This window comes from Athene cunicularia (assembly GCF_003259725.1).
Source record: "Athene cunicularia isolate RWA chromosome 19 unlocalized genomic scaffold, athCun1 chr19_part1, whole genome shotgun sequence".
In the NCBI taxonomy this organism is placed as follows: Eukaryota; Metazoa; Chordata; class Aves; order Strigiformes; family Strigidae; genus Athene; species Athene cunicularia.
Window position 1 is genome coordinate 7,127,859 of NW_020799124.1, and position 24,940 is coordinate 7,152,798.

The 24,940-nt window shown below is 39.7% G+C and overlaps 1 protein-coding gene across 1 annotated transcript; it reads right to left on the bottom strand.

Annotated features, from left to right (window-relative positions):
* Positions 1-2,902: 2,902 nt before the first annotated feature.
* TAF15 (TATA-box binding protein associated factor 15) lies at positions 2,903-24,359 on the bottom strand. Its single transcript, XM_026861710.1, has 16 exons — positions 24,341-24,359; positions 21,440-21,476; positions 20,302-20,350; positions 20,016-20,106; positions 19,820-19,937; positions 16,797-17,080; positions 15,868-15,982; positions 8,274-8,315; positions 7,693-7,718; positions 6,993-7,102; positions 6,694-6,823; positions 5,305-5,394; positions 3,898-3,982; positions 3,722-3,807; positions 3,512-3,614; positions 2,903-3,251 (listed from the first exon to the last, which is right to left on the bottom strand). Exons 1-16 carry the CDS (start codon positions 24,342-24,344, stop codon positions 3,224-3,226), a joined length of 1,398 nt encoding a protein of 465 aa, XP_026717511.1. The 5' UTR covers positions 24,345-24,359; the 3' UTR covers positions 2,903-3,223.
* Positions 24,360-24,940: the final 581 nt, after the last annotated feature.

The window sequence follows — 24,940 nt, forward strand, 5'->3', positions numbered from 1 at the left end:
TGGCTGTCTCTTAAACTGTTTAGCTATTTTTGTTGCATTTCAGCTCAGTAATGATCACATGCCTCTTTTATATTGGCATCTCTCTGTTACGCTTTTCTCTATAAAGTCATTGTTGAGCTTGGCAAGTGCTAGATGTGTTTTTATAAATAAACCACCAGCATTCCATATAGGCCTGATATCCAAAAACTAAAACCTCACCGCTTAGAAAAATGTATTGGAGGACAGATCATAAGAAGAGCTCAAGGAAGCAGAGCACAGCCATTCCCGGCTCAGACAACCCAAACTGCTCCTTCTGCTGAGAGACCTTCTCTTGGTTTCCTACCTCCTGATAGATCCGCATCCTGTCTCTCCTTAAGTTTGTAATTTTATTATATGAAGGCCTACCAAATTCTTACAGAGCACCTACTGAAGATAAATGCGAAGTAGGATTCATGAGATGTGCCTTTTAGTTTTGATTCAGCTGTCGGTCTGTTAAAAGTGAACGATCATTTGTCAACAGATAACTTCCTCACCTGTTCAAAAAATAAAAGCAGCAATTCTGGTATCTGTAAAACCCTGAGTCACCTTATGAAGAGTGTTGACCATTCATAAAGCATTTTATTTGCTGAGTATTACAAATAAATCCCTAGAAGCAGGAACAGCTAGTCCCAGTGCCAGCAGTCCTCATTTAAATATGCAACCTGCTCAGCTGATTAACTAAATGAAGGAATATTCTTAGCATGACTGTAAAGCCTGTATTTAAAAGAGCAGTCTGCTTAGCCAGAGTGCAAGAAGTTAACAGCAAATGTTTCCATGTCAGGAAGAGCTAAAATTCTTTCAATCCTTCATATACTAGTAGTTACTGACTTTTTTTTTCTTTTAAGCTTTTTACTTTTCTTTCAACCTCAATTAAAACTTATCCTGCTTAACTTTAGGCAGTTGTGGAGAAAAACTGCAGTGCTAAAGGGCTTAGAAGAAACAGTTGGAGGGGAATGACATAGTTAAACCATCATCTGGGTTTTCATCTTTTACAAAACATCACTTTCCAGGCTTCTCTAAACTGATTTAACTCTCTCTACTCCAAAAGCAACTAAAAGACATACATGCCATCAAACTAGTACCCCCCTTCCTCTGACCTGCTAGTCATCGGTAACACAAAACAGCTGAAGATACCTTCACCGTCTTAAAAAACATGTAAGAACACGAGTTGTGTTTTGCCCCAATGCAGAATCGAACATAAAACACAAGCGTTCAGCATCACTGCCAGGCTGGAAAAACTGTGAAGGTGGTGACAGCTCCAGCAGTTCTGTGGCTTGCTTGAATACTGGTCTACTTAGTAATCCAGTTGGGTGGTGACTGTTTAAAGACATAAATGCTCTTAGCCTGGGGTTGAAAGTGGGGTTGGAAGCCGAAGGGGCATTACAGGGAGCCAGAACTGTTGCTCCCAGTATTGACAGTACCAGCTTTTTCAACCACTGTTTCTTTCCCACAGGAGGGAAAAGGTGAGAGTCCCAGACAGGCACCTGCCTCAGCATGGCTGGGTTTTGCTCGGCTCAACCATTCCCTTCCTTGCACAGGTCTGAGGGCTCGAGGTGCTCATGCACCGCCAGCACACCGGTGCGGCTCTGCTGGGGGAGAAACCCGGGGCACTGACACATCCCGTTGTTCTGTTCTCAGCTGCTTATCACGCTTTCCTCTTTCACCCCATCCAGCAGCCACTGCTCCCAGCGCAGCGACGTGCAAGAGCACCCTCTAGCCTGCTTCACTCAAAACAACCACACTGGCTTAGAAACAACAAACACTACAACTTTTCTAGCCCAGCTCATTTCTGACAGAACCAAGTTAGGAGTATCAGCCTCAGAAACACACACACCTCAAATTTCACCGTTTTAAGAGGAACAAGCTGTCCAGTATTCACGACAAATGCCTTTTCTGACAGAGCAGCAACAGCACACGTGCTTTCCAGGAGAAACCTTAAAAAGGCACAGCACAGTTATGATGTTTACAGCACGGGTAATTGCTGATTTGAACTTACCATGACCATGAATGTACACCAAGCTAGAAAGTTGGCTTACAAACACTAACAAAAGCTATTTTTGTTCATTTCTTTGTGAGAGGCCATAGATACTGTGCAGCTGTATGCCCAGTTACTGACATTGTAACTACAGACCCAGAGAACTCGCACTTGCAGTTATTTTGCCCACTGGAGTGCTGGATGACCAGACATTCTCTCTTAAAGCCTGTCATGAAGAGGTAGCACTGAACACAAGCTGGCTGGCAGTGCTGGCTTCTCACAGAGCCTCCCCAACCCACCTCTGCAGCATGCAGAGCAACCCAGTCCAAGAAGAGATCATTAACCACCCTTGTTTCTTCAAACCTCTGCTTCGGTGCTGAATCCCAAACGCTTACTACATCCCTAATGAACCTCACCTGCATCTTATCTCAAAGATGAAACAGCTGTACACACCACTTGTTTGCTATCACCCACACTTCAAAGGCAACAATTAAAAGGTACAGCAATATGTAGTAAATTTAATTTTTTTTTGAAACCATCCCACCTTGTTTTTTGAGCTATCCTGGCCTGGACACAACACGCTCCCTCGGCAGCATGAGAACACACTGCCATCTGCCTGCTCCTCATGAAGGCTGCAGGGCACACCAAAGCACAGGGGAGGAAATGCAGCAGCACGGGACTTCAGTCTCGGAGGGAACTAAGAAACGACAAGACTGCAAGTCTGGGGTAGAGAGCATGGACAGCAAGTAGGCTCACCACTGTCTTACTGCAGATTTTTGCCAACAGCACAGAGGGTCAGAGCAGCAGTGCCATTCCAAACAAGACCCTATTTATCACTTGGGTCGTACCACAGGAAGACAAGGAATACATAAGGAAACCTGCACCTGAAGTAACTGCAAAACAGTCGGATTTCACAAATAAAACAATCAGCATTTATTGCTGTATTACAAAACATTTTATATTTTGGCAATGTTTGTACAGTTTATCCTTTTCCTTCTTAGGGCCTGTTGAAAAGGTATGGGTAGGAAGAAAAGAGGAGAATGTTGAAGATTAAGATTAAATTTTAAAGAGAAATCCTCCCAAACCACCCCAGTCCCTCCCACCAAAATAAAAATCCAGTTCCACTCAATTTCACTATCCAAAGAGGCCATAGGTGAAGCGGCAGGCAAAACTCTGGCAATTTCACTATCAAACGCATCAAGAAGACAAACAAAACATTCACAGTGGTCTTCAGTATGGTCTGTTGCGTTGATCATTTCTGAAAGGGAAATAAAAAATTATAAGGAATCCCTTCAGTCAAACATCTCCACATCAACTTATGTGGATTCTTCTATGTTTAGACAGCCTTATCCAAAAATGCTCACAGAACACACTCAACAGGCAAATTGACCTATTTCCTCTGGAAGCTCCTATCTGTGGTTGTGGACACACACAGAAAGAACACTCTTTTCCTACAGTCCCTATCAATTCCACAGTCTGTATGCTAGACAATTAAGCAAGGGCAAGGAAACTACTTACCTTCCTCCCATTTTACCCCCATAGCCACCTCCCCAGTCACCACCTCTGCCACCACGCCCTCGATATCCTCTTTCTCCTCCATAGCCACCTCTCCCACGAAAACCTGGAGGAAAATGCAAACCGACACATCAGCCAGGTTTTTCAAAGAGCTGCAAATGACATTTAACACTTTTTTAACACTTCAGAAGAGATGCAGTTGTTTTTACACACCTCCTGATGGACGTGAATCTTCTGGTCTAGGCTCACCACACTGGTTGCAGGAATTCCTGCGAGCGAAGTTCATATTACCACAGGTCCTAGAAAAGACAAGGATTCCCCAGAGTTAGCTGCTAAGAAACCTAGAGAGCATACATGACACACCACTGCCCAATTCAAATGACACTTACGGGTTAGGACAAACCCAATCACCATTTTTGGGCTCCCCACTTCTCCCCTGGAAGCCCCCACCTCTTCCATATCCACCTCGTGAACCTGTAGACAAAATTATAATCAGAATAAAGGAGGGGAAGTGTCTATGACCTATACATGAGAAACATTTCTTCTGGACTGTCATTGGATTCAGAACCCAAGTGACAGACAGACAGACTTTTCAGGTGGAATAAAGAGTGTTTAATGTAAATATATCCCCACTAAACAAGCCTCTGAAACCATATTAGGAACTCTGAAAGCAGCAGGTAGTGCTAATGACAAAAATTGTACCACCACAAAATTCAGCATCTACTACCTGAGCTACTACTAGCTACAAGGTAGCAGGAAGACTTGGGCAAATGACAACAGAGGTTTCAGCCACCACCAAATCTCAACCACATTGGATGTCCTGAAGTTAATGTACCTGCACAGCTGTAATACCCATGCTTGTATGGACAGAGTCACGGGTAAATAAGAAGCAAGGATAGCACGTGGTGGTCAGAAAATTTGCTCCACCAAATATTTCATAAATTCTTTTTCAGCAATAAAAGGACACTTGATCCGCTTGAATTGCTGGTGGGTAAATATAAACCCTCTATGCGCATTAATAAGATTTCATAAAGATTTAACATATGGCCAGATTTAGTCACAGAACAGATCTGTTTTTTTGTTAAATTTTCGTATGGATTAATGCCAAGATACATCCGACATGAACACAGGGACAACACAGATTTTGTTTTCTCCATCTAAAAGATGAAGAACTTTTCAATTGAAGTTCTTGAAGAATTATTTTTTTATCAGCCTACCAAAGGCTGATTTAAGAACTAAAATTTGTTGACAGCCACTGCATAAAGCATGTTTCCTGTAAAATGGTAATTAATATCCAGTGGACTACTGACAAAACTGTATTATGCAGAGAATCATGGAGATTAACATCTATTTAATTAAAGGAGTCAAACACCCAACAGCTGCTCTAAGTCAGTAGCAGCTGAATAATTTACCCTGCTTAATACCATCTGGAAACATCAGAGTATCTCAAGGCCTTGATGTAATGAGCAAATACTCAATGGGAATTCACACCTAAATACGCAGAAGCTGTACAGCCTCAACATCATTGTTATACTATCTCTTTAAAAGCAATGCTCAGACATCATCTGGAGACTTTCCAGTTCAAAAGGAAAACATAAATTCTGTGCCGTGCAAGAGACTACAGATTTCAGTTTACTTAATCTGGTTCAATCCTTATTACTCCCTTTCGTGGCAGAATCCCAAAGGCCCAAATACTTTGATGAATCACTGCTTCAAAGTCAGATTCTCTTTTATAAACCAGTAATAGTTAAAAAGCATTTGTGCAAAAACAAGGATTCCACAGATTTTAGTCCCACCTCGGCGTCCGCCACCTCCACCTCCTCTCATGAATTCAGGCCTTCTAGTTGCAAAAGAAACTTTGATAACATTGCCATTGAATTCTTTTCCTGTGGAAAGAAAGCAAGAGGAAGATCAATACAGCTCCCAACAACACAACAGCAAGTTCAGAAGAGATGAAAGAACAGAAGTGATTTGCACATACAGACTGAATACAAAGTTCTCAAGACACCGGGAGTCTGGAATAAATCTCTTCTTTTTGAAGACATTTGTCCACATGTGAGACAGCAAAGACTGAGGTACTTGCTAGGTTCTCCATAAACCCGCAGATATTTCTCTTAGTTTAAACGCAATCTTTAAGTTGCAGTTTAACTAGGCACATAAGAACATTTAAAAGATTTTTGGTCATGTTCATGGACAAGTAGTTTGGATATTAGAACTCTGTTTGCTCTTCCCCAAAGTCAGGCAACAAGGCTTTTGTAGAATTCAACAGTCAACAGAAAAAATAAATACTCCCAAGTAAGTGAAAAACACGAACTTCTTAAATATAAAATTCAGTTCTTCATAGATACAAGGTTTATCACAGAACAAACAGGGCTGCATGTGTGCCTAATGTAGTCATATTCGCTTTACCCTCCTAAACAAAAGTCGATTTGCATTTTATTAGCAAAACATAAACCATCAAATAGCATGCCACAACAGATTTTTTTTATACTCTGTCATTTTATACCAGATGCAGAGTAGGTCCTTTTGTTTCTGCCCAGTATTATTAAAATTCTGTGAACACACAAGGTCACAGGAGCAGGCACTCCCCCCCCGCCCTCAGTTTACCACTACAGAAGAGTATCACTGTATTTCTGCATCGTCTGATAGATTTTATATCAATGCTGGGATCTGCTCTCTTCTTCCAATAAACCCACAGTTTAAAACCCCTTGTTTTTCACTGCATATATACAGCACACTTGGCACAAGATTATCCTAATCATTGCCAAACTCTGAAAATGCTACCACAAAGCTAATAAAACCAATAGTAACAATGTAGGAAATCCCTCCAGCTGCTAACACAGGTTACAGCCCTATTGGTCTGAGTTATGTTCTCCCAAGTGATGTGAACACCATCTCACATACTTTGTGCAGGGATGACTTGAGGTACAGCAGCAAACCTTAACAATGTCATTACACATTTTTGGTCTTACTTACTAGCTGCTGTTCCACTGAATGAGAAAGCCAGCACACTCCAAATACCATAAAAGAGAAATCTTTGCCAAAAAAAAAAAAAATCCCACCCAAACAAACCAAAAAACAGCCAAACAAAAAGTAGCATGGGATCCCCAATGAGGTTATTGATTTGCTTTCTCCACTGCTCACTGGATTCATAAATAACCAAAAGAACAGGTGGTCTCACCCACCATCAAACCAGTCAATTGCTGCTTTAGCAGAAGGAGGGTCATCAAAAGACACTGTTGCTTCTCCCTTTGGTTTGCCAGTATCCTTATCTGTATAAAGATTTATCATAGGTTTGCCAGTCTTCTTGTTGGTCTGAAAATAAAATTAAAAAATATTTTAAATAACATTGATAATAAAAATATTATCTACAACTGCTGGGAAGTGAGAGCAATCATCTGCCTTGAATGAGACCAGTACATTTCCCATACACTAGCTCTGCAAGTTCTCTTCCTTCCTACCAATTATTTCTCATTTCACATACCTTTATAATGCCAATTTGTTTGAAATAGTCTGCCACTTGATCTGTTGAAACATCCTCTCCAAGTCCTTGCACGAAGATAGTGTTGTTATCAGAGTTGTCAGACTCTGAATCTATGAAAAAAATAAGCTACGTTTACCATGTATTTCTGTGGTAGCAACAGAATCAACATTTTAAGCTTAGGTCTATGTTGCCCAGTAGCAGACCCTTAAATCCCAAAGACACTTTGCATGAAATAAAAGATGAGCAGAGAGTGTAATTTTGAAGTTAACGCCATGAACTTCAAAAATGCACGCGCAGCACCTTCAGATGCTGTAGTACATCAGAGACTGAACACAGCCACCAGCTGACCAGCTGTCTGCCACACACTCGGCTCATCCATGCAGCCGGGACACCCAAACCCACCGGCCCAGTCTAGGTTTTAAGTAACACAGGTTTTAGCAGAAGCATTACAACAGTGAAAGCAGCTGCTTGGCTTAAGCAGATTCAAAGTTCATGAGCAAATTCTTACTTGCTGCACAAAAAGACATCCCAAAATTCACAGGCACTTTAATAAAGTAAGCTTCTTTCAAGGAAGACAAGCTTTAGCTAAATTTCTTTTGAGCCATGGGAATTGCAGCCACATCCATCTTCCTACACAGCGATTTTAAAAGCAATGACCTAAGAGCCACAATCCACTCCCACCCACTGCTTGTTTTCTTACCAGCATCTGATCTCGGTCCATAATAAAAAAAAAAAAAAAAAAAAAAGAAAAATACTATTTTTAGCAAAACATTTTCAAGTTACTTTTTGAGAGAGAGTATGTATGTAATGCATCTAAGATCTACAACATTAACCAGAGATTTAGAGAATATTTAGATCAAAATGTTCAACAGAAGGTGTCTGTAGGACATTAACGTGTTCTTTAACTTGCAGCATGTGGCAGTTGCCACACTGATGCTGTGCTGGTGTTATCTTGCAAATGCTGGTTGTCAGATCACCAAGCAGTTTACAATTTTTTTAATTTATTTTTTTTTCCCCTCTAGTACCTTTCTAAGAAGCATTTGTAACAAAAATTTTAAAAATAAAATAAAAAAATATCCAGTGAACGTCACTGTCTCCACAAATTCTTTCATGCAATTTGACAAAGTAGAAATCCAGTTTATTGCTAAAAGTTTGGCTATTAAAACTCATGAACACACCAGCCTCACCAAAACGCTATAATGCTTCTACTAGATAGTAACAAGATATTGGTGGCTTTTAGATTTATAAAGAATTTCCACTGAAACATTTTTGGATACTCGGCACTTACCACCGTAATTTTTGAAGCCACCACGGTCACCACCACTGCAGAGGAAAAATTGAAGAAATGATTTCTTCCTTAAGTCTCTATGTGCTGAGCCCAAGGCTCAATCTTCAGTTAACTGATTACAAGTTGAGAGTTACTGTCTGGCAGCTAAAGCACTATCTCCATGTTCTCCTCACTACTCATTTATGTTCAGTGATTAAATTACATGAAAGTGAATAATCTCACAGGGTGCTGCACTGGAGAAGAGAAGCCCTAAAGAGTATTTTAAACTAACCCATACACGTCGTCGTTTCAATACTCTCTCCCATCCCATAAACCAAAATGACTGCTATTAAAAACTGGGTTTCAAAACAGAAACATTATTTTCATGAAGGTTAACAGGCTTTAATTGCTACTTCGGAGTAATTAGTACTTTCCTAGAAGTAAGAAGAGCTAAAGTTAATTAACCTCCATCGTTATGTATTTACACACTGGGGACAAATTAGCAGTATCAGCCATTCTCTGAGAAAGGGTGTGTGGGGACCTACGGTACTATTGGCACTGGACATTACAGAGAAGGTGTGTGTATGTGAGCTTCAAAAGCAGAGGCCGTGAAGTTTTATTTCATTCATTCTGAAACCTGTGGCACAAAATGTAGACCAAGTTAAGAGATTACACACATCAATTTTCAAAGGTTAGAAGGGGATTTTAAACAGGACGTTACACCTCCAATAACGCGCATGAACATAAACGCTCACTCTTTTCAATGTAAATGTTTGTACGAGCAGGGTTTTTCATGACAGCATTTTTAATTGCATCCATGTTATGAACACAGCGTGATCAATATTCAAAGCCTTCAGGAAAAAATACAATCGCTGGATTTTTTTTTTACAAAGTCATTAACCAAGCATCAGAACGACTGTCTCCTACTGCCGTGTACAACTGCCTGCTTGCCCTCCTTCGCACAGAGGACACAGCTGCCACCTGAAAATTAGGCAGGTTCACCTAATCCTCACAGCTTTCACACTCAGCAGCAAAGATAAAGCCGGTGTAAGATCAAACCCTGATGCAGAGGGCTATCTCCAGACCCTGGACCTACTGTGTCAGTACGAGCAGCCTCTTCACCAACGTGCTTTACAACTAGAAGTCACTCCAGGTTTTAATTCGATCTACCCACCAACACATCAGAGTCCAAACATGGGACACAAGCACCCCAGCAAAAGGCAATGAAAAAAAAATTAGGGAGTAATTTCTTTGGCACTCTGTGTATCTGTTTTCTGTTCAAAGTCATGAATGGGAAGTACTGCTTACATAACACTTATGAGATAAAATCTGCCCAAAGTGAGGGACAAAAAACAAATGAGGTTTCAACAGATATTAACAAAACTGGAATGAGACATTCTTTGAAGAGTGACTGACATTCTGTGACAGTACATATAAAGAGTATTAAATATTTGTCACAACAGACTATCACTTTTACTGGGACTTTTCTTAAAATAAATTTTTGCCGCAGATTTTAAATTGCTTCTCCAATTCAGAAAAAAAAAATCTAAATGCTAAACTGCAGTGTCATTTACTCGTAAGTAATTCATTCTGCTCATTGAAGAGGTAAAATGAATTAAATTTATATTCATTCTATATTCAGAGCTGGTCTTTATTCAAAGCTGACTGTTTTCAAGGACTGATGATAAAAACACAATAGTAATCATAAAATTTACTGTAAATATCTGACACCTCTAATTCACTTCAGCTAAAAAAAACCCAACGTCATTATGACCCAACAATTTTCAGTACCTGCTCTTCTAGGATTTTAACTCAGAAATAACAAGAGTGAATACATCAGCCATGGAAATGTTATCAAAGTTTTCCAACCCTAGAACATGGTCCCAATTCATCAGGAGGGCATTATCCAGAACACGTATTTTTTCTGACTTGAAAGTATACAGCAGCAGAGACATAAATTAGAAAAACTCAACACTCTAAAAACATACAGAAAATAAGTTTATGATTAACACAGTCAGGATTTGACAGGAAGCGAGGATTCTGCAAAGATGCCAGGGTAAAAATGTGTGCACCATGATTCTGAGAAGTGATAGAGTTGGATATATAAATTGTACAGGAAGTCACAATCAAATGCCTACCAACAAGTGCAATCCACAATTTTTATTTCGTTTTTTAATTTACGTTTTTGCCCAAGTATGCTTCAGGATGTTATCTCCTTCAACCCAACCAAAATCTGCGTCAATTCAGTGACAGACACCACTGATGACAGATTAATGCTTTCCTCCATTTTTAAGTGTGTTTGGGTTTGTGTGTGGTGGGGTTTTGGTAGCAGGGGAGGGCTACAGGGGGGGGCTCCTGTGAGAAGCTGCTAGAAGCTTCCCCAGCTCTACGTCAGCCCTGCCTCTGGCCAAGGGTGAGCGGACTGGTGACGGTGGCTGCACCTCTGTGATAACGCATTAGAGAAGGGGAACCTGGGAGGAGTTGAGGGAAACACCTCTGCGAACACCAGGTCAGCTGAAGAAAGGGGGGGTGTGATGGAGCACAGACCCCTCAGCCCGTGGGGAGAGGGCAGGCTGTCCCCTGCGCCCGCGGAGCTCACCCGAGGAGCAGGTGCCCTCCTGCAGCCCTGGGGGAAGGACTCGCGCGGGAGAAGTTTGTGGAGGACTGTCTGCTGCAGGAGGGAGCCCAATCTGGAGCCGGGGGAGAGCGTGAGGAGTCCTCCCCTGAGGAGGAAGGGGCGGCAGGACCCACTGCATCTCCCATCCCCTGGCCCCCTGTGCCGCCGGCAGGGAGGAGGTAGAGAGATCCGGAGCAAAGCTGAGCCTGGGAAGAAGGTGTTTCTAAGATGTGGTAATGCTTCTCACTGTCCTACTCTGTTTTGATTGGTAAATAATTAGTGGTGGTGGTGTTCAAGTTAAATTGATGTTATTTCTTAACCAATCCAGTCTGTCTTTTGCCTTTGCCCTCTGGGCTTAAGCCACAACATTAAGTCCCATTTCATATGGGATTTATAAAGCTGCAGTGTGTCACCTTCCTGAGATTGCTGGGCAAAGCTACCTAGGATCCCCAGGAGGCATGTGGATATGTTGAGGCAAGTGAAGTCAAACACATAAACTGGTTGCAAGCAGCTGATGCCAGAGTCTCAGATTTACCCCTCACGGAGGCCTGAACTCTAAGTCTCAATCTCAGCAACTGATTTAGATCCCACACCATTGTCATGTAACATGGAAAACAGAATTGCAGCGTTTCATTTTCTATTGCTTTACTAGCCTTGCACACGGACCGAATAGATGGGTGACAAGATGGAGTTTGGGGTTTTAACATCCTATGTTAGAATCATGAACAAGTAGCTGAAATTCAGCAATGCCACCAACAAAGATAACAAGAGACTGAACTGCAAGCAGGCAGAACGTGTATGTGGCACCATTCATAGTGACAAAACCTTACTGCTATGAAAAATGTTATCAGATGTGCTCTTCTCCCATACTCAGTCATGTATTTATACATCACCTACTCGTGTATAAATGCAGTTCATCTGAACACTGCTTACTTCAGCTGGGAATAACTCTTTACATTACAGGCACAGTTACAGAGAGCTGAACATTACTGATACAAGAAAAATACTTCAAAAAAGTGATCAGATATTGGCAGAGGAAGCACTAAGAATTCAGGAACCAAATTTCAGCCTCCAATATGCATCTGTGTCTCACCAAGCATGTGGGAGTTACACATAAGAATGTATTTTTACAAACAAGAAAGGAATGCTTGGTGCACCAATAAAGTCACTGACAGACGGCGCTTTTTTTTTTTCTTCTGCCTATATTTATTGCCTCTGTTCATGTTTTTCCAAAGTCTATAGAAGGCTAAACTCAGGCATATACAGTACAAATCAAAATATTAATTCTGAACACAAACCACACTGCTATAAAAACCATTCGCACTAAATGGTAGTTTCTTTATATCACAATAAGCTAATTCCCACTCAGAACTGATAATGTAGCAATTAAGCTGCATAGGTAAATTTTGTTTATAGTACATCAACATCAAATCTGCATAAGAGAAAAACAAAACTTAATGCTGAGCAAAGCTAGGACTTCTATGACAAATCCTAATGCAATAGTAAATCCTTTTCTAAACTGCATCTATGTAGTTCCACCAACACAGACTGCATGAGCAGATTCAAAGGCAAAGCTTCTCCATTTAATCCAGAGACTCTAAAAGAAGGGCAGTGTCATGGTAATGGCTACTCCGCTGCCAAAACAGCTTTCCCCAAGATGAAAGAAAAAACCCTGCTTGTATTGCTACTGTATTTCCCACTTACATGCTTAACCAAAACAATTCGGTCCCACAACCACAATGAAGAATTAATTCCTTACTTTTTGAATGATGACTCTAACAAAAAGGTAATTTATTCTACAAGGAAACTTGCAGTAAGACTCTGCATTCTTAAGATCTGGTGTACTTGCCTTCTAACTGAAAGAGCTCAAGGATGAGACTCTTCTACTATGGGTTTAAAAAAAAAAAAAGATTTTGCTTCTTAGCCAAAATACAAATCAGCGAGTTTCAAGCTTTAAAATGAAAGGGTGGAAAAAGTCTGCTAAAATCCCAAAAGATGTAATTCAAGACCATTAAAAAAAAAATCAGAAGATTAATTTTGAAACCCAAAGTTATTAAGATTAAAAAGTGAACATCTGACTCATAAGAAAATGATTGTTCTCTATCATAACATCAGCTAGGGAATCTGAACAGTAATTTGTCAAAAGATACCTCCTTCTCAGTGCTGCGTGACTTTGCACAGGCACAAAAGAAAAATGAGTGCTGAAAGCATTTGCAGAATCACATTTAGTACATATTCAAGTCATTCAAGTTCTCAGAATAACGATTCATACCTTAACATTACCAACTATGTTTTGAGGTACTTTTATAAAGGTTATTCAAAGAAATTAAAGCTCTCAAAATTTACAAGTGCTGATTTGATTTTACCCCAAGTATACCAGAATAATTTATTGCACTCGCAGACTGCTCTGAGTGGTCTTCATGCAGGGTAAGTTTACACAGGCCAACGCAACTCGCAAGAATCTTGCAGGAGGACTGATGCAGCAGCCAAAGTCACTGTGTCATGAGGACAGGACAGTGGCAAGTCAGCGATGAGGCTGGTAACCAGGATGCCCTGATGGCCCGGCACTACAGAGCAGATGAGGCAATGCAGCTGTGAGAACACCAGTGACTGGGAAACGCTCCTACCCACGAGCGCAAGCTGCAACAAGCCCTCCCTGCATTTAACGCCAGTTCAGACAAAATTTTTATTACAAGCTAACCCTGAAGAGATTCATTCACTATGATCGCAAGTTAGCTAATAATTTTTTTTTTTTTTGTCAAGGAAAATTTTTTTTGGCTTGATAGAACTAATTCACATATTATTTTCTAACCACTATAAAAAATCAAAGCCCATGTTACTACAGCAGTACAAGTATCTCCGTAGACAACATTATTTCCTGATGGCTATGGAATTTCCACAATTTAATGCTAAGCATTAAAATGAGATCGAAGTAAAATGTGAAAATGATAACTGGTTACTGGAGATTGACTCGACATTCCTACACAAGCTGCTTTTAGGGGAAAAAACAGAAAACAAAACAAAAAAAAAAAACAAACCCAAGGAAACAAAACTACCCTGAAACCCCACATTTTCACAAGACTAAACATGATTTCTTACCTTATTAGAAGTTATTTTCACCTTGATTGTACAGTTTGCTATTTAATTTAACCTTTTACACTTTTCTAATAAGCATGACTCTGGTAAAATACATGTCAAAAGAAGAATCCTCCATCATAATTATGCAGAAAGACTGAATAAACATATATGACACCGTAGTTTCGGAAAAATTTCACTGCAAACAGCATTAAAGACTGCATCACTGAACAGAAGCAGACAGACCTCCTAATAAATGCTTTCCTACTTTGCTGTATTTTCCCCCCACTTCTCCATTCACCTCTACTCTTTTCCTCCTTTTGGCTTTCAAGCCCACTGAAGTACCATTATCTACACAGATATGTGAGCAAAAGCTTTCTTGCATTTTGGAAAACTATGGGAAGAGGCTTTATTTTCCACAGAGATTAAATCTTACTTTATCTTGCAAAAACAGAAGTTTGTTTCAAAGTGATAAAATCTACCGAAAGTATGTTTTTTGAAGCTCACATTCATTTCTCTTATTGGAAAGGGCTCAGTTATAAAATTTTTTTTTAAAAACACAGCTTTTATCGTAGAATATGGAAAACCCCCATTCATATAGAAAAGCTGATTTTAAAAAATTGCCCAGTTTGAACTGAAAATGAACATAGAAATTACTTTGCTAATTAAGTTTATATTATATAATACCCCAAAGTGTAACATAAAATAACTAATAAACTTTTGTAATTATGCTATCACACCTAATTAGGAGAGCGAGGGTCCACCTACATCATCAAACCAGCAAGCCATGAAGCACAACTTGAGATGACCTTAGGAGCAGGCAAATTTTAAATATGGTTTAAAAATAAACACTTTTAAAAAGTCACCAAGTCTTTAACATACACTGTTCGATTATTTTATTTAAATAAGATCAGCTCAAACAAACGTCATTTTTGTTTGATAATTAAGAGTTCTTCATTTGGAGTTCCAGCAATAACCCAGAACCGTGCAGCCTATTATAGGGTAAGCAGTGCTGACAAGCAACACTTCAAACTCACTGGAAGCTTCAACATTCTGACTTTGCACCAACGGGCACTCTACACCCCCAATCATTTCACACAGATATGTAAAGGGAAGCCAATTGTGATAGTTTATTAAGAAATAATAATATGTCATCTGGCCTAATTCGATAAGATTTAAAGCAAAGGTCCCATCTCTCAGACCTATGCATGAAATCATCTGCATGCACAAAATCATATACGTGCAGAAATTTTCTTGACAACAACAGGGCCTAAGGCAATGGCAGAAGGGATAACAGTATTGTTAGTATTTAAAATCTACGTAAAATAAATGTGTTTAGACTGACAACTAAACCAATAATAAAATCTGTATTTTAATAGAAGATTAAAACTGTAAAAAGCACTAAAGAACAAGTAACGTTATTACCTAATTACTCCTAAACTTTTTAGAAAGCAGAAAGATAATTAGCCAACCTTAGTGTAATGATTTGTCACTGTAAAGTCAATATAATTCTCTGCTAAAACATTATCTAGGTTAGCTATGAATTTTATGAAACTTTCTCCATTCCTGGTTGTTGGTTTTCTTGTCACTCAAAGCAACTTTTTACAGGTTTTAAAAATATCTTATTTCAAGGGATGGGCTCAGGCAGTTTTTTTATTGCACCTTATGTAAATAAAATGCAGCTATCTGTCCTAACAACCAAATGCTTGGTCTCAATCATCTGAACCTAAAAGCTTTCCCTAGGCAAAATGCATTTCTGTGCAGCGTAGAAAGGTTTAATTTTAGAAGCCTTCCATTTTTGGAAATCTAATTCTGAACCACATTAGGAACAGACATATAGTAAACAAAAATTAAAACCAACTAAATAATAAAGAAACAGGGTAAGGAACTGCAGGCACTGAAATGAGATCACTTACCTATATCCAGACATATGACCTCTTCCATCCACGTCATATCCCCCTCTACCTCCTCCCTGTGACCCGCCATATCCTCTATTATCTTCTCCATACCTACTCTTTTCACGACGATCATCTGGAGGAATAAGTAAAACAAAACAAAACATGAGTAAATCATAGCACAAACTGCAGTGCAGTGAAAATTCTCATCCAACAATTCCTAACACCACCACCCCCCTCCCAAGTCTGCCATTTAAATCTAGAAAGCATCAACTCCTAAACCTCTCTTACATTATCCATGCCACAAGCTAATGGAGCAAAGTTTGATTTTGTTCCAGTTATCTCCCTCGGCTTCCAGGGCCACAAGGTATCTCAGAACATAAACACTCTGTACTTTAATATTTAGAAAATGGAGTGTAATTAAACACGTATTATCTAAAATACCTTCCCAGTTTGTAGAAGACATAACTGAAGACAGAATAAGGATAAAGAGTGTGGGTTGTGCTGCTTGTGTGAAGCTACTGTAAAAAAAGGGTTGATCTTAAACTTCTCATTTCCTTCTATCTCAGAATTCACCTACACAGCGTAAAGCTGGAATGTGAAGTGCAAAAGCTCTTCATGACTGATCAAGACATGTCACCCTCATGCAGGAAGAAGGTTGAAAATAGCTTAGTAGAAAATTCCATCTAGAATTTGCAGAACTCGGGGAGATGGACTGTGCAAGGCTGCCTCCAACAAATGTAAATACAACAATTTTGGGGCCCCAACAGTTTTTTATCTGTGCATGTTTTGAAAGTCTTAACAAATAAAACATTCCCCAAAAATATCAACATGGAAAAAGAGCTTTAACTATGCATCAAATTAACTGTCTGTGGAAGGAAATCCAACTATTTCACAGTGTTTCTGCTCAATTTTATTAGCCAATATTGATTTCAACCTGTGAATTTTACCTTGGCTGTTGTGGCTATAGCTTCCCTTCTGAGACTGGTAGGATTGCTGAGAATGGCCATATGAGCTTTGGTGCTGGTTATAGCCTGACTTTTGGTCATATGAGCTCTGGTGGCCATAGCCCGACTGCTGGTCATATGAGCCCTGGTGGCCATAGCCCGACTGCTGGTCATATGAGCTTGACTGCTGGTCATAAGAGTCTTGGTTTTGTCCATAGCTTGACTGCTGGTCATAAGAGCTTTGGTGCTGACCATAGTTTGACTTTTGTTCATAAGAGCCTCTTCCACTTAAAATAAACAGAATTTGTATTAATAGCTAAATGTTCACAGAATAGAGAGCAAAATAACGGCTGAAGATTCATGACATTGCTAAAATTTCCTAGTCACAGTTACCTCCCAGTCATTACTGGCATGTGGATATGAAAGTACTCCATGTTTCATCTCTGTTGGGATCTATCTGGCTTCCAATAAAAGCAAGGAAGAAAACTGTTACCATTGCTTTCAAGACAACCTCAGTTTCCACTGTAAATGTAACTTAAGAGCATCACTCCCTTTATATATCCCAGCACAACGCTTACTTCCTCCCCTCTCCCCAGCAGCATGACAATGGCTGACGGATAGCCCGCGATCAGCTAAATGCCAAATCCTTCTCTAAAGAACTGCAGGGCAGACACCCGCTGCTCATGTTGGATTGTGCAGCCGATACTTGCTGCCTACAAAAAAAAAAAAAGAACAAACCAAATGCCCCCAATTTTTGCTTTCACTGAATTGCAACCTATCTTTTTCTGGGCGTTCTACCATTTCACCAAGAACTTTTCTAACTCTTGTGACATCCTCTGATGTACCGGCAGTTCTTCTCAATTTAGCACCATCTACATACAATACCCCACCAGCTTTCATCAACAACATTGACCAGTATCACACCTAGGATACCCCAACACAACACGGTTATACATTCTAAGAGGGAGTCGTAACTCTTCTCTGACTAGTAACAACTTTATAGCAACGACAAGGGAATGTCATCTAGACCATACTTTCCTAAGCTACTTCAGCATCCAAGGTAGAAACAAAAGTACTTTGAAAATCTAGATACATGAGCAAATAGTTCCAGTTGGGTTACCCTTTCACAGGAAGACATTATATAGATTTATGAGAAATAAATTGCATCCAGGAAATACTGGCTGTTACTCATACCTTTGTCTTCCCCCTGGGTATTTAGTTGCAGCTTAACTGTATTTTTTTTTTTTCAGTAATTGAAATTAATCACTGACCTCTGTCACCCTTTCTTCTCTTCTTCCTCCCTGCTTCCACCCTTTTCCAAAAGATGAGGCACTGTATTTGCCACTTTCCAGTCTTTAGCAATCTTACTTGCTAGCCACAATGTCTCAGAAAAACAAACAAACAAAAGCCTACAGAAAGTTTCCACCAGCTTTTCAAAGCACTCTAAGATGAGGTCCCTTGGGTCCAACCAATCTCAAAATATCCCATCCATGTAAATGCCATCTAATCTGCTCTCTCCCAGTTCTAGCCTAGATCTTAGCTTTACCATTACTAATCCCAGCGGCAAAGAGCTTGTGAAGATTTCTGTTAATATCTTCACGTCAAAAACAAGTCAGCTCCACTTCAGCCTTTGCACCATCATCAACAAAGGAAGCATCATTGAGAGCATCCACTATTTGCTGATCTTCCTTCCTTCCCTCCCTTTGGATGCAAGGGTTACAATTTTGTGGTCATCCTCCCCAAAGTTGCTATCATTTAATTAGTCAGTTCCTCCTTACTTGTTACAACCACACACTGAAAAATTTCTGTCCAATGTTTTATCTTCATTTCTTGGTCAAAACCAACTTGGACAATCTATGCCCTACTGCATTTTTTTTCCCACTTGATGTCTGCAGAGTTAAAACTAGATTATTGGCTAGTCCTGTACCTTTGTACAGCTCTAATAAATTCTCATAAAACAAAACATAACCATGTTCCTGTCTTCTTTAGGGATGCGAAAAAGACACCAGGGCATGAGCGACAGCGCCCACTGCTGACAGATTGAGACCTTGCTTAATTATATTAAGATGTTTTGTAATTACAAAGACAGAAACAAAGCACAGGTTTGCTGAAGTCCAGACTGCTTTATCAGCTTGCAAAAGCTCAAAAAAATATTTGGACCTTGGACACAAGAGTGAGGCTTAGTACATGAGAGCGTATTTTAAAGAGGTCACGTGATCCTCAATAAAGATCTAACGCAAGCAGTAACCTTGGGGTGTCTGCATGAAGCTTGTAAATGCGATAATGAAGGTCTTAGACGGCCAAGTGGCCTTATAAGTCATTATGGGAAGTTGGGTTGTATTTTCCAACATACTTTCAAAGTTGTATCACTAGACCACCTAAAACCAATTTGAGCACATCACAAGTAAAATACATTTGCAACAGCATGAAGCACTGAATCAGAATGCAGTGCACATATGCACATTGAATTATTGATAAGGATATAAAACCATGATGTTTTGAGAATCCAACTTAGCTGGGAACAAAAAGGTATTTCTTAAATGACATTTCTGAATCCTTTCCTCTTCTTTCACCAAGAAAAGGAATTCTAAGAAGTAAGAAGTCTGCAAATCTAAGAACAGCTAAGAATTTCCTTCCTAGCAGCTTATTTGAAGTTAATAACAGAGTACTATAAGTTTATACAAAAGAATGTGATTGGAGAGGTACTCAATACATCTTTTTCCTAATCAAAATACTCTCTACCATAAAGTCCATTCTCATGGTAGTCACTATCCAAAGACTTTCTAAAGTGCATCTCCCCGTACAGCTTGACTTCAAACCAACTGCACCCATCCTTCTTATATAAAGAAATATTCTTCCCTTACCTCCTGTTCCTTCAAGCATTAAAAATGTCTTAGGAATGTGGATTTTCAGGTGTTTATCCTTTTTTTAGCAAGGATAGCAGGAAATTTGTCATAGCTCTAGTGAAGAGGGTAGAACTACTAGACAGTATTTTAAATGGATACCGTTAATCGCTGCTTCCTTACCCTCTAGATGACCCTTTCTGCTGCCCCTGACTGCCATAAGACTGCTGGTTGTATGAGCTCCGATTCTGATTTTCATAACTGGATTCATCATTGTATCCCTGGGAATCTTGTCCATAACCTGGAAATTGAGGAAGAAAATTTTTAGTAAATATTCACCTTTTAATTACTGCCAATGAATGTAACAAGCTAGCCAAACCTGTTTGATTTTGTCCATAGTTCCCATGATAGTTTCCATAGTTCTGTCCATAGGAGGAATTGTCTCCACTCTGCCCATAACCAGAATATCCCTGTAATTTCAAGAACGTACTCAAATAAGTGTAACTTCCACAGTAGGAACTACAATTTTCCTTGGCTAGACTTGACCTTGAACATCAAGCACAGCTGAGAATGGACTTCTTCCTGGTCCAGATATGGTCACCCAGGAACAATTATTTTTACTTAAGAAACATCTGCTTTGAAAGATAATGGATTTTTCAACTTACCTGTCCTTGTCCATAATACTGACTGTTCTGATTGCCATAGGATAAATAGCTGTAAGAGAAAAATGCACTTAGTAAATGCTTACAGTCTCCTCCACATGGATTGGAAAGTATTTTTGGTGTTAAGTTTCTTTTCATTACAAAATAGGTGTTTAATCTGAGTACTGCAGTTATAGCCATATTAGAACTGCATCAATAAAGTAATGGTCACCATAGTTGACTGTCAGAAGCCAGAAAAACTTATTTTAATTTCTGCTCCGTTTCAAGTGTAAATTTAAAGTACCTGGAAGCAGGGTTTGCTGTAATTTAACAGATTCTTCAGAAGCACAGAAAACATTATTGTATGAAACCAAAGCAATTTAAGTTTTCCAGTATATTACTAGAAAGTTAATTTTAATCAATTACTGTCAATCTGGTATTTGCTGGACTATTCAATAGAAAAAAAAAAATACACTAGCTTTAGATTATACTTACTCATTATTCTGCCACTAAGACTTCCATGAACTGACAGAAGAATCATGTGCTGAAACTCATGTCATACTCAAGATATAAACTCAAACTCACACAGTGCTATATGCACAGAGCTTTAAGATTTTCATTTAGTACAGTCGGTATTAGCCGTGATTTTCATACTTCCATAAACCCACTTTTGTTTCATGGATTAAAATATCCCTCCCCAAACTTGCAGGTATTTTATGAACTGGCTTTTAAATTTCACAAATTCAGTTATCAGAGTTTTAACAAAAACTTCCCTCCAACAGGAAAATAAAATGGAAAAATGAAATTTTACATCTATATGGCCCATCACACTTACACTTCCTTTAACTAAAATATTAGTGAACAGCTTAAGGCAGTCATGTGAAAAATATTTCTCTATATTCATGACATTTTGAAAGTTCTTACTAGTAAAAGATATCATTCCACTTTAAAACTGCTTACTATCTTCTCTTGAGGAATATAATTTTTTCTTCCTGTTTTACAGGATATCTTAATAAAGGCCCAGGGCAGCAAGTTCTCTGCACCCATAACTCATATCAACACTGTATCATACCCAGAGATTCAAACATCATACTGGGAATACTAAATGGCCTTTTATTTTGCAGATTTAATTGCTAACAGCAAAAAGACCCCAAACACATACCTCTGCTGGCCCCCAGACTGACTGTAACTTCCAGAATCTAGAAAAAGAAGTAAGTCATATTGAGAACTTCCAATTAATATTTTATTCCTCTACTTACTATAAGAGAAAGAAATCTGGGGAGAGGGAGAAAGGTTCAAGTACACTGGATAATGGAACTTACTTTCCCTGCAGAATGAGACAGATTCCTCTTTATTAACCAAAAAAAAAAAACCCAAACCAAACCACAATGCTAAGACTGGGAGAACAGCACAGAAGCACAGGGTAGGGGGGACACAACACAGGTAGAGCCACGATGAACTTTCCTTTTTTGAAGGATGTGAACTCCATTTTCAAATATCCGGGACTGCACAACCCCCTCTAATGGCTATCGAATACAGCGCCATCATCAATGAACAGAATGCAGCAGCTTAATTAATCAAGCAAAGCTAAGTAGGTCAGTCCTACTGAACCCCTTTTTTTAGGCATCGTAAGAGAGCTCTGCCTAGCTAAGGGGCACAGATGCAAGCAGAACGCGAAGATGTAAAATCAAGTATGGGGGAACCATGACACTTCCCTTCTCCCGTACTGCAAAAGGAGAAACATTACCAATAGCTCAAACCATACAAGAATGAATTCATTTATATAACAGAAGTTATCCAGGCAGGTATTATGAATGTTATTTCCAATTAATGTAAACATCAGTTATCAAGGAAATTTATTCTTGAAACACACTGGAAGAAGAATGAATTAAAAATATGACCTCGAGGGTTTGTTTTTTTTAAAAAAAAACAACAATCACTGAAACAGTTTGACTTGTATTTAAAAGTACAGCATCTGATCTGTAAAATCTATCAACATTACAAAAAAACCCCTCTTCCTACTAGCTGGAATTCAGTTCTTAGATAGGGTGCTTTGCCTTTACTGATTTATGTTATTTTATCCTGTTAATCGCACAACGATGGATTCCCTTCTCTTCTGCAAAACCACAATTTTTTATGCGTTAAAAGCTCTTACTATACAGGGGTAAACACATTCCTACCAGTTTCGTTTCCCAAGCCAGCTCCACGTAACAGATGGAGACACACACAACACAAATGCGTTGCTCCATCAACCTCAGACCCTGCAGAATTCAGATTGTCACAAGCAGCTTCATCTCTCCAGAGATACCCACACGCCCCAAGCTGCTCAACGCCCCACCAACTTCTTCACTACACAGACTCTGCCGATCTCGCTTTCTATGCGGGCATCTCACTCACTCTTCACATTTTTGCTTTCTTGTCAAAACCCAAACACCTTCTCCCTTTCTCTAGCAGCCTCACCAGTACTGTCACTCTGGATAACAACCCTGCAATTTCCTGTTCCTTTAAAATCATTTCAAGAATCTGTACAAATATTGTGGTGCTAGGGTCTAATAAAAACTATTAGGAACTTCTGTGTTCATCCCTGATTTCAGTCTTTTCCCCACGATCTCTCTAACCTCTACACCTAGAGCTGACTAAAAAGTTGAAACTGAGAATTACAATGCAGAGTACATGTCATAAACTAGAAATTACTATAACCATTTTCCAATCAAAACATCCATCAAATTGCTGAAAGTGTGTTCATTATACCTCCCTCAGCTCATTATAAATCCAATCCTGCCAGTACTCACACATGTTTTTAAACACATCCGTATATACTTGCAAGATGAGGGTATCACCTAAGCTATTCAGACATGAAGCAGCATTTTTAATGGTAAAGCATCTCCTCGAAGCAAACATCTAATTTTGTATTTTGCAAGAGAAATATTTACCAAAAGCTAAGATGAAATAAAATTTTGTTTCACACGTCCTAAAAAGCAGTTTTCACTCAGATGTAATGAAAAGCAATTAAGAAAAACAATGTAAAAGTGCAACTCAAGCATGTTTATTGTTTTTAATGAGATGAAAGCAAAAATTTTATATTGTTTCAATTTAAATGATCACAAAGATTACTGTTAAATAGGTAACCACATTTTAAAACTCTGGCTTAACTCTGAAATTTATATGCCATTAATGCTGCTAATTAAAACAATATTAATGGTTGTACTAGAAATAATTCTTGAGTAAGGATGTAATTAGCTATAAATTGAAGGACTACATTTAATCTCCTTAGCTTCTCCCTTACAAACTTCTGACAAACCACAAAATTTTGGAAAAAGTTTGAAAGCAACCAGATAAGGAGCCCATAAAATAGGAATACGCAGAATCAGAGTAATTTCCTTTATTTATACATTTTTTTACATCCTTTGTTGGACTTCCTTGTCTACAGACTTCTGATCGATTTATGCTGGTGGACTCAATGGGGACAAGAGTCTGTAAGTATCTCTGGAAACAACACATATGTTTAAAAAGCTCATGGAAAAATTTCCTGTGAATGAAGTAGGGCATAGCAGACTAGTAACTTTGCACTGCTCAGGAAGGGTATTCCTCTTAAGACAGAAGAAGCTGTGCACATTTGAAAACTAAAGTGCTCATACAAAATAATCCACATAAAGAAGCAGCATTGCTTCTATAGTCTCAACAGAAAAAATAATTTTCTGTTTGAACATCACCATAAAGTAAAAACATGGGAGACTCAGGTGCTTGACTGGAAAATACTTGAGGTCTGGGAAGAAAGTGGTTTTAGTCTATGGCCAAATTTTACTCATTGAGTAGAAGTCTTCATGGCCTGAAGTCGTTTTACGGTACCTTTGGACATGTTTTATTCTCATGGCAAAGGGCTGCCCTTGCATTAAAGGAGTCCTTTAACATACCTTGCTTTGTTTTGGTTTTATTCTCTATTGTTCATATACCCGATGTGAGACAACACTAAAATGGCTCAACCCAAACAAAACACGGCTTACTCCACAAAGCACTCAGAGCCCTGGCATTTTTCCCTCCCATTCTGGGGTACACTACCTACCCATGGCTTCCCAGGGGCATCTCTGCTGGTGAGGCTGAAGGATTTTCACCTCAAATGGGATGAAGAAACAGCAACACGATGTGCTCGCAGAAGCCCTGGGAGAAGCCAGGCTGTGTCAAGTCACCTGGGACAGCAGACACACTGTCTCCACGCTCAACTGAAGGGCTCCGCTGGGAGACAACTGCAGCCAGTGCATTTTAAGCCCACAGCAGAGGGGCTGCGAAGTTACCCCCTTCGCTATGCTGGCCCCTAGGCAGGGGGATAGGGGGTGCTGCTAAAGCAGAGTGCAGAGCAGATGCAGGCACGCCAAGGTGGGTGCGATGCTGGGGGGTTTGCATTCCGTGGTGGGTGCTGACCCAAACCACTGCTGCGGGGAGCGGCACGGCCGAAAGACGGGTCCACATCTCGCCGAGAGGGACACGCAACCCAAAGTGGGGGCCCACACGGGGGAAAGGCCATGACCCAAAAGGGGGGAGGCTTACATCTCACTGGGGGGCACGAACCCAAATGGGGCCCACACCTCACACCGAGGGGGGTGTGGCACAACCCAAAGCGGGGTCCCACACGCTGGGGGCCGCCCAGGCCCGAAAGGGGGGGGGG

Coding starts and splice junctions, on each gene's coding strand:
- TAF15 (XM_026861710.1), bottom strand. Junction 15,983..16,796: donor CTATAGCCACAACAGCCAAG/GTAAAATTCACA, acceptor TTATTCCTCCAG/ATGATCGTCGTGAAAAGAGT. Junction 7,103..7,692: donor TGGACCGAGATCAGATGCTG/GTAAGAAAACAA, acceptor TTTTTTTCATAG/ATTCAGAGTCTGACAACTCT.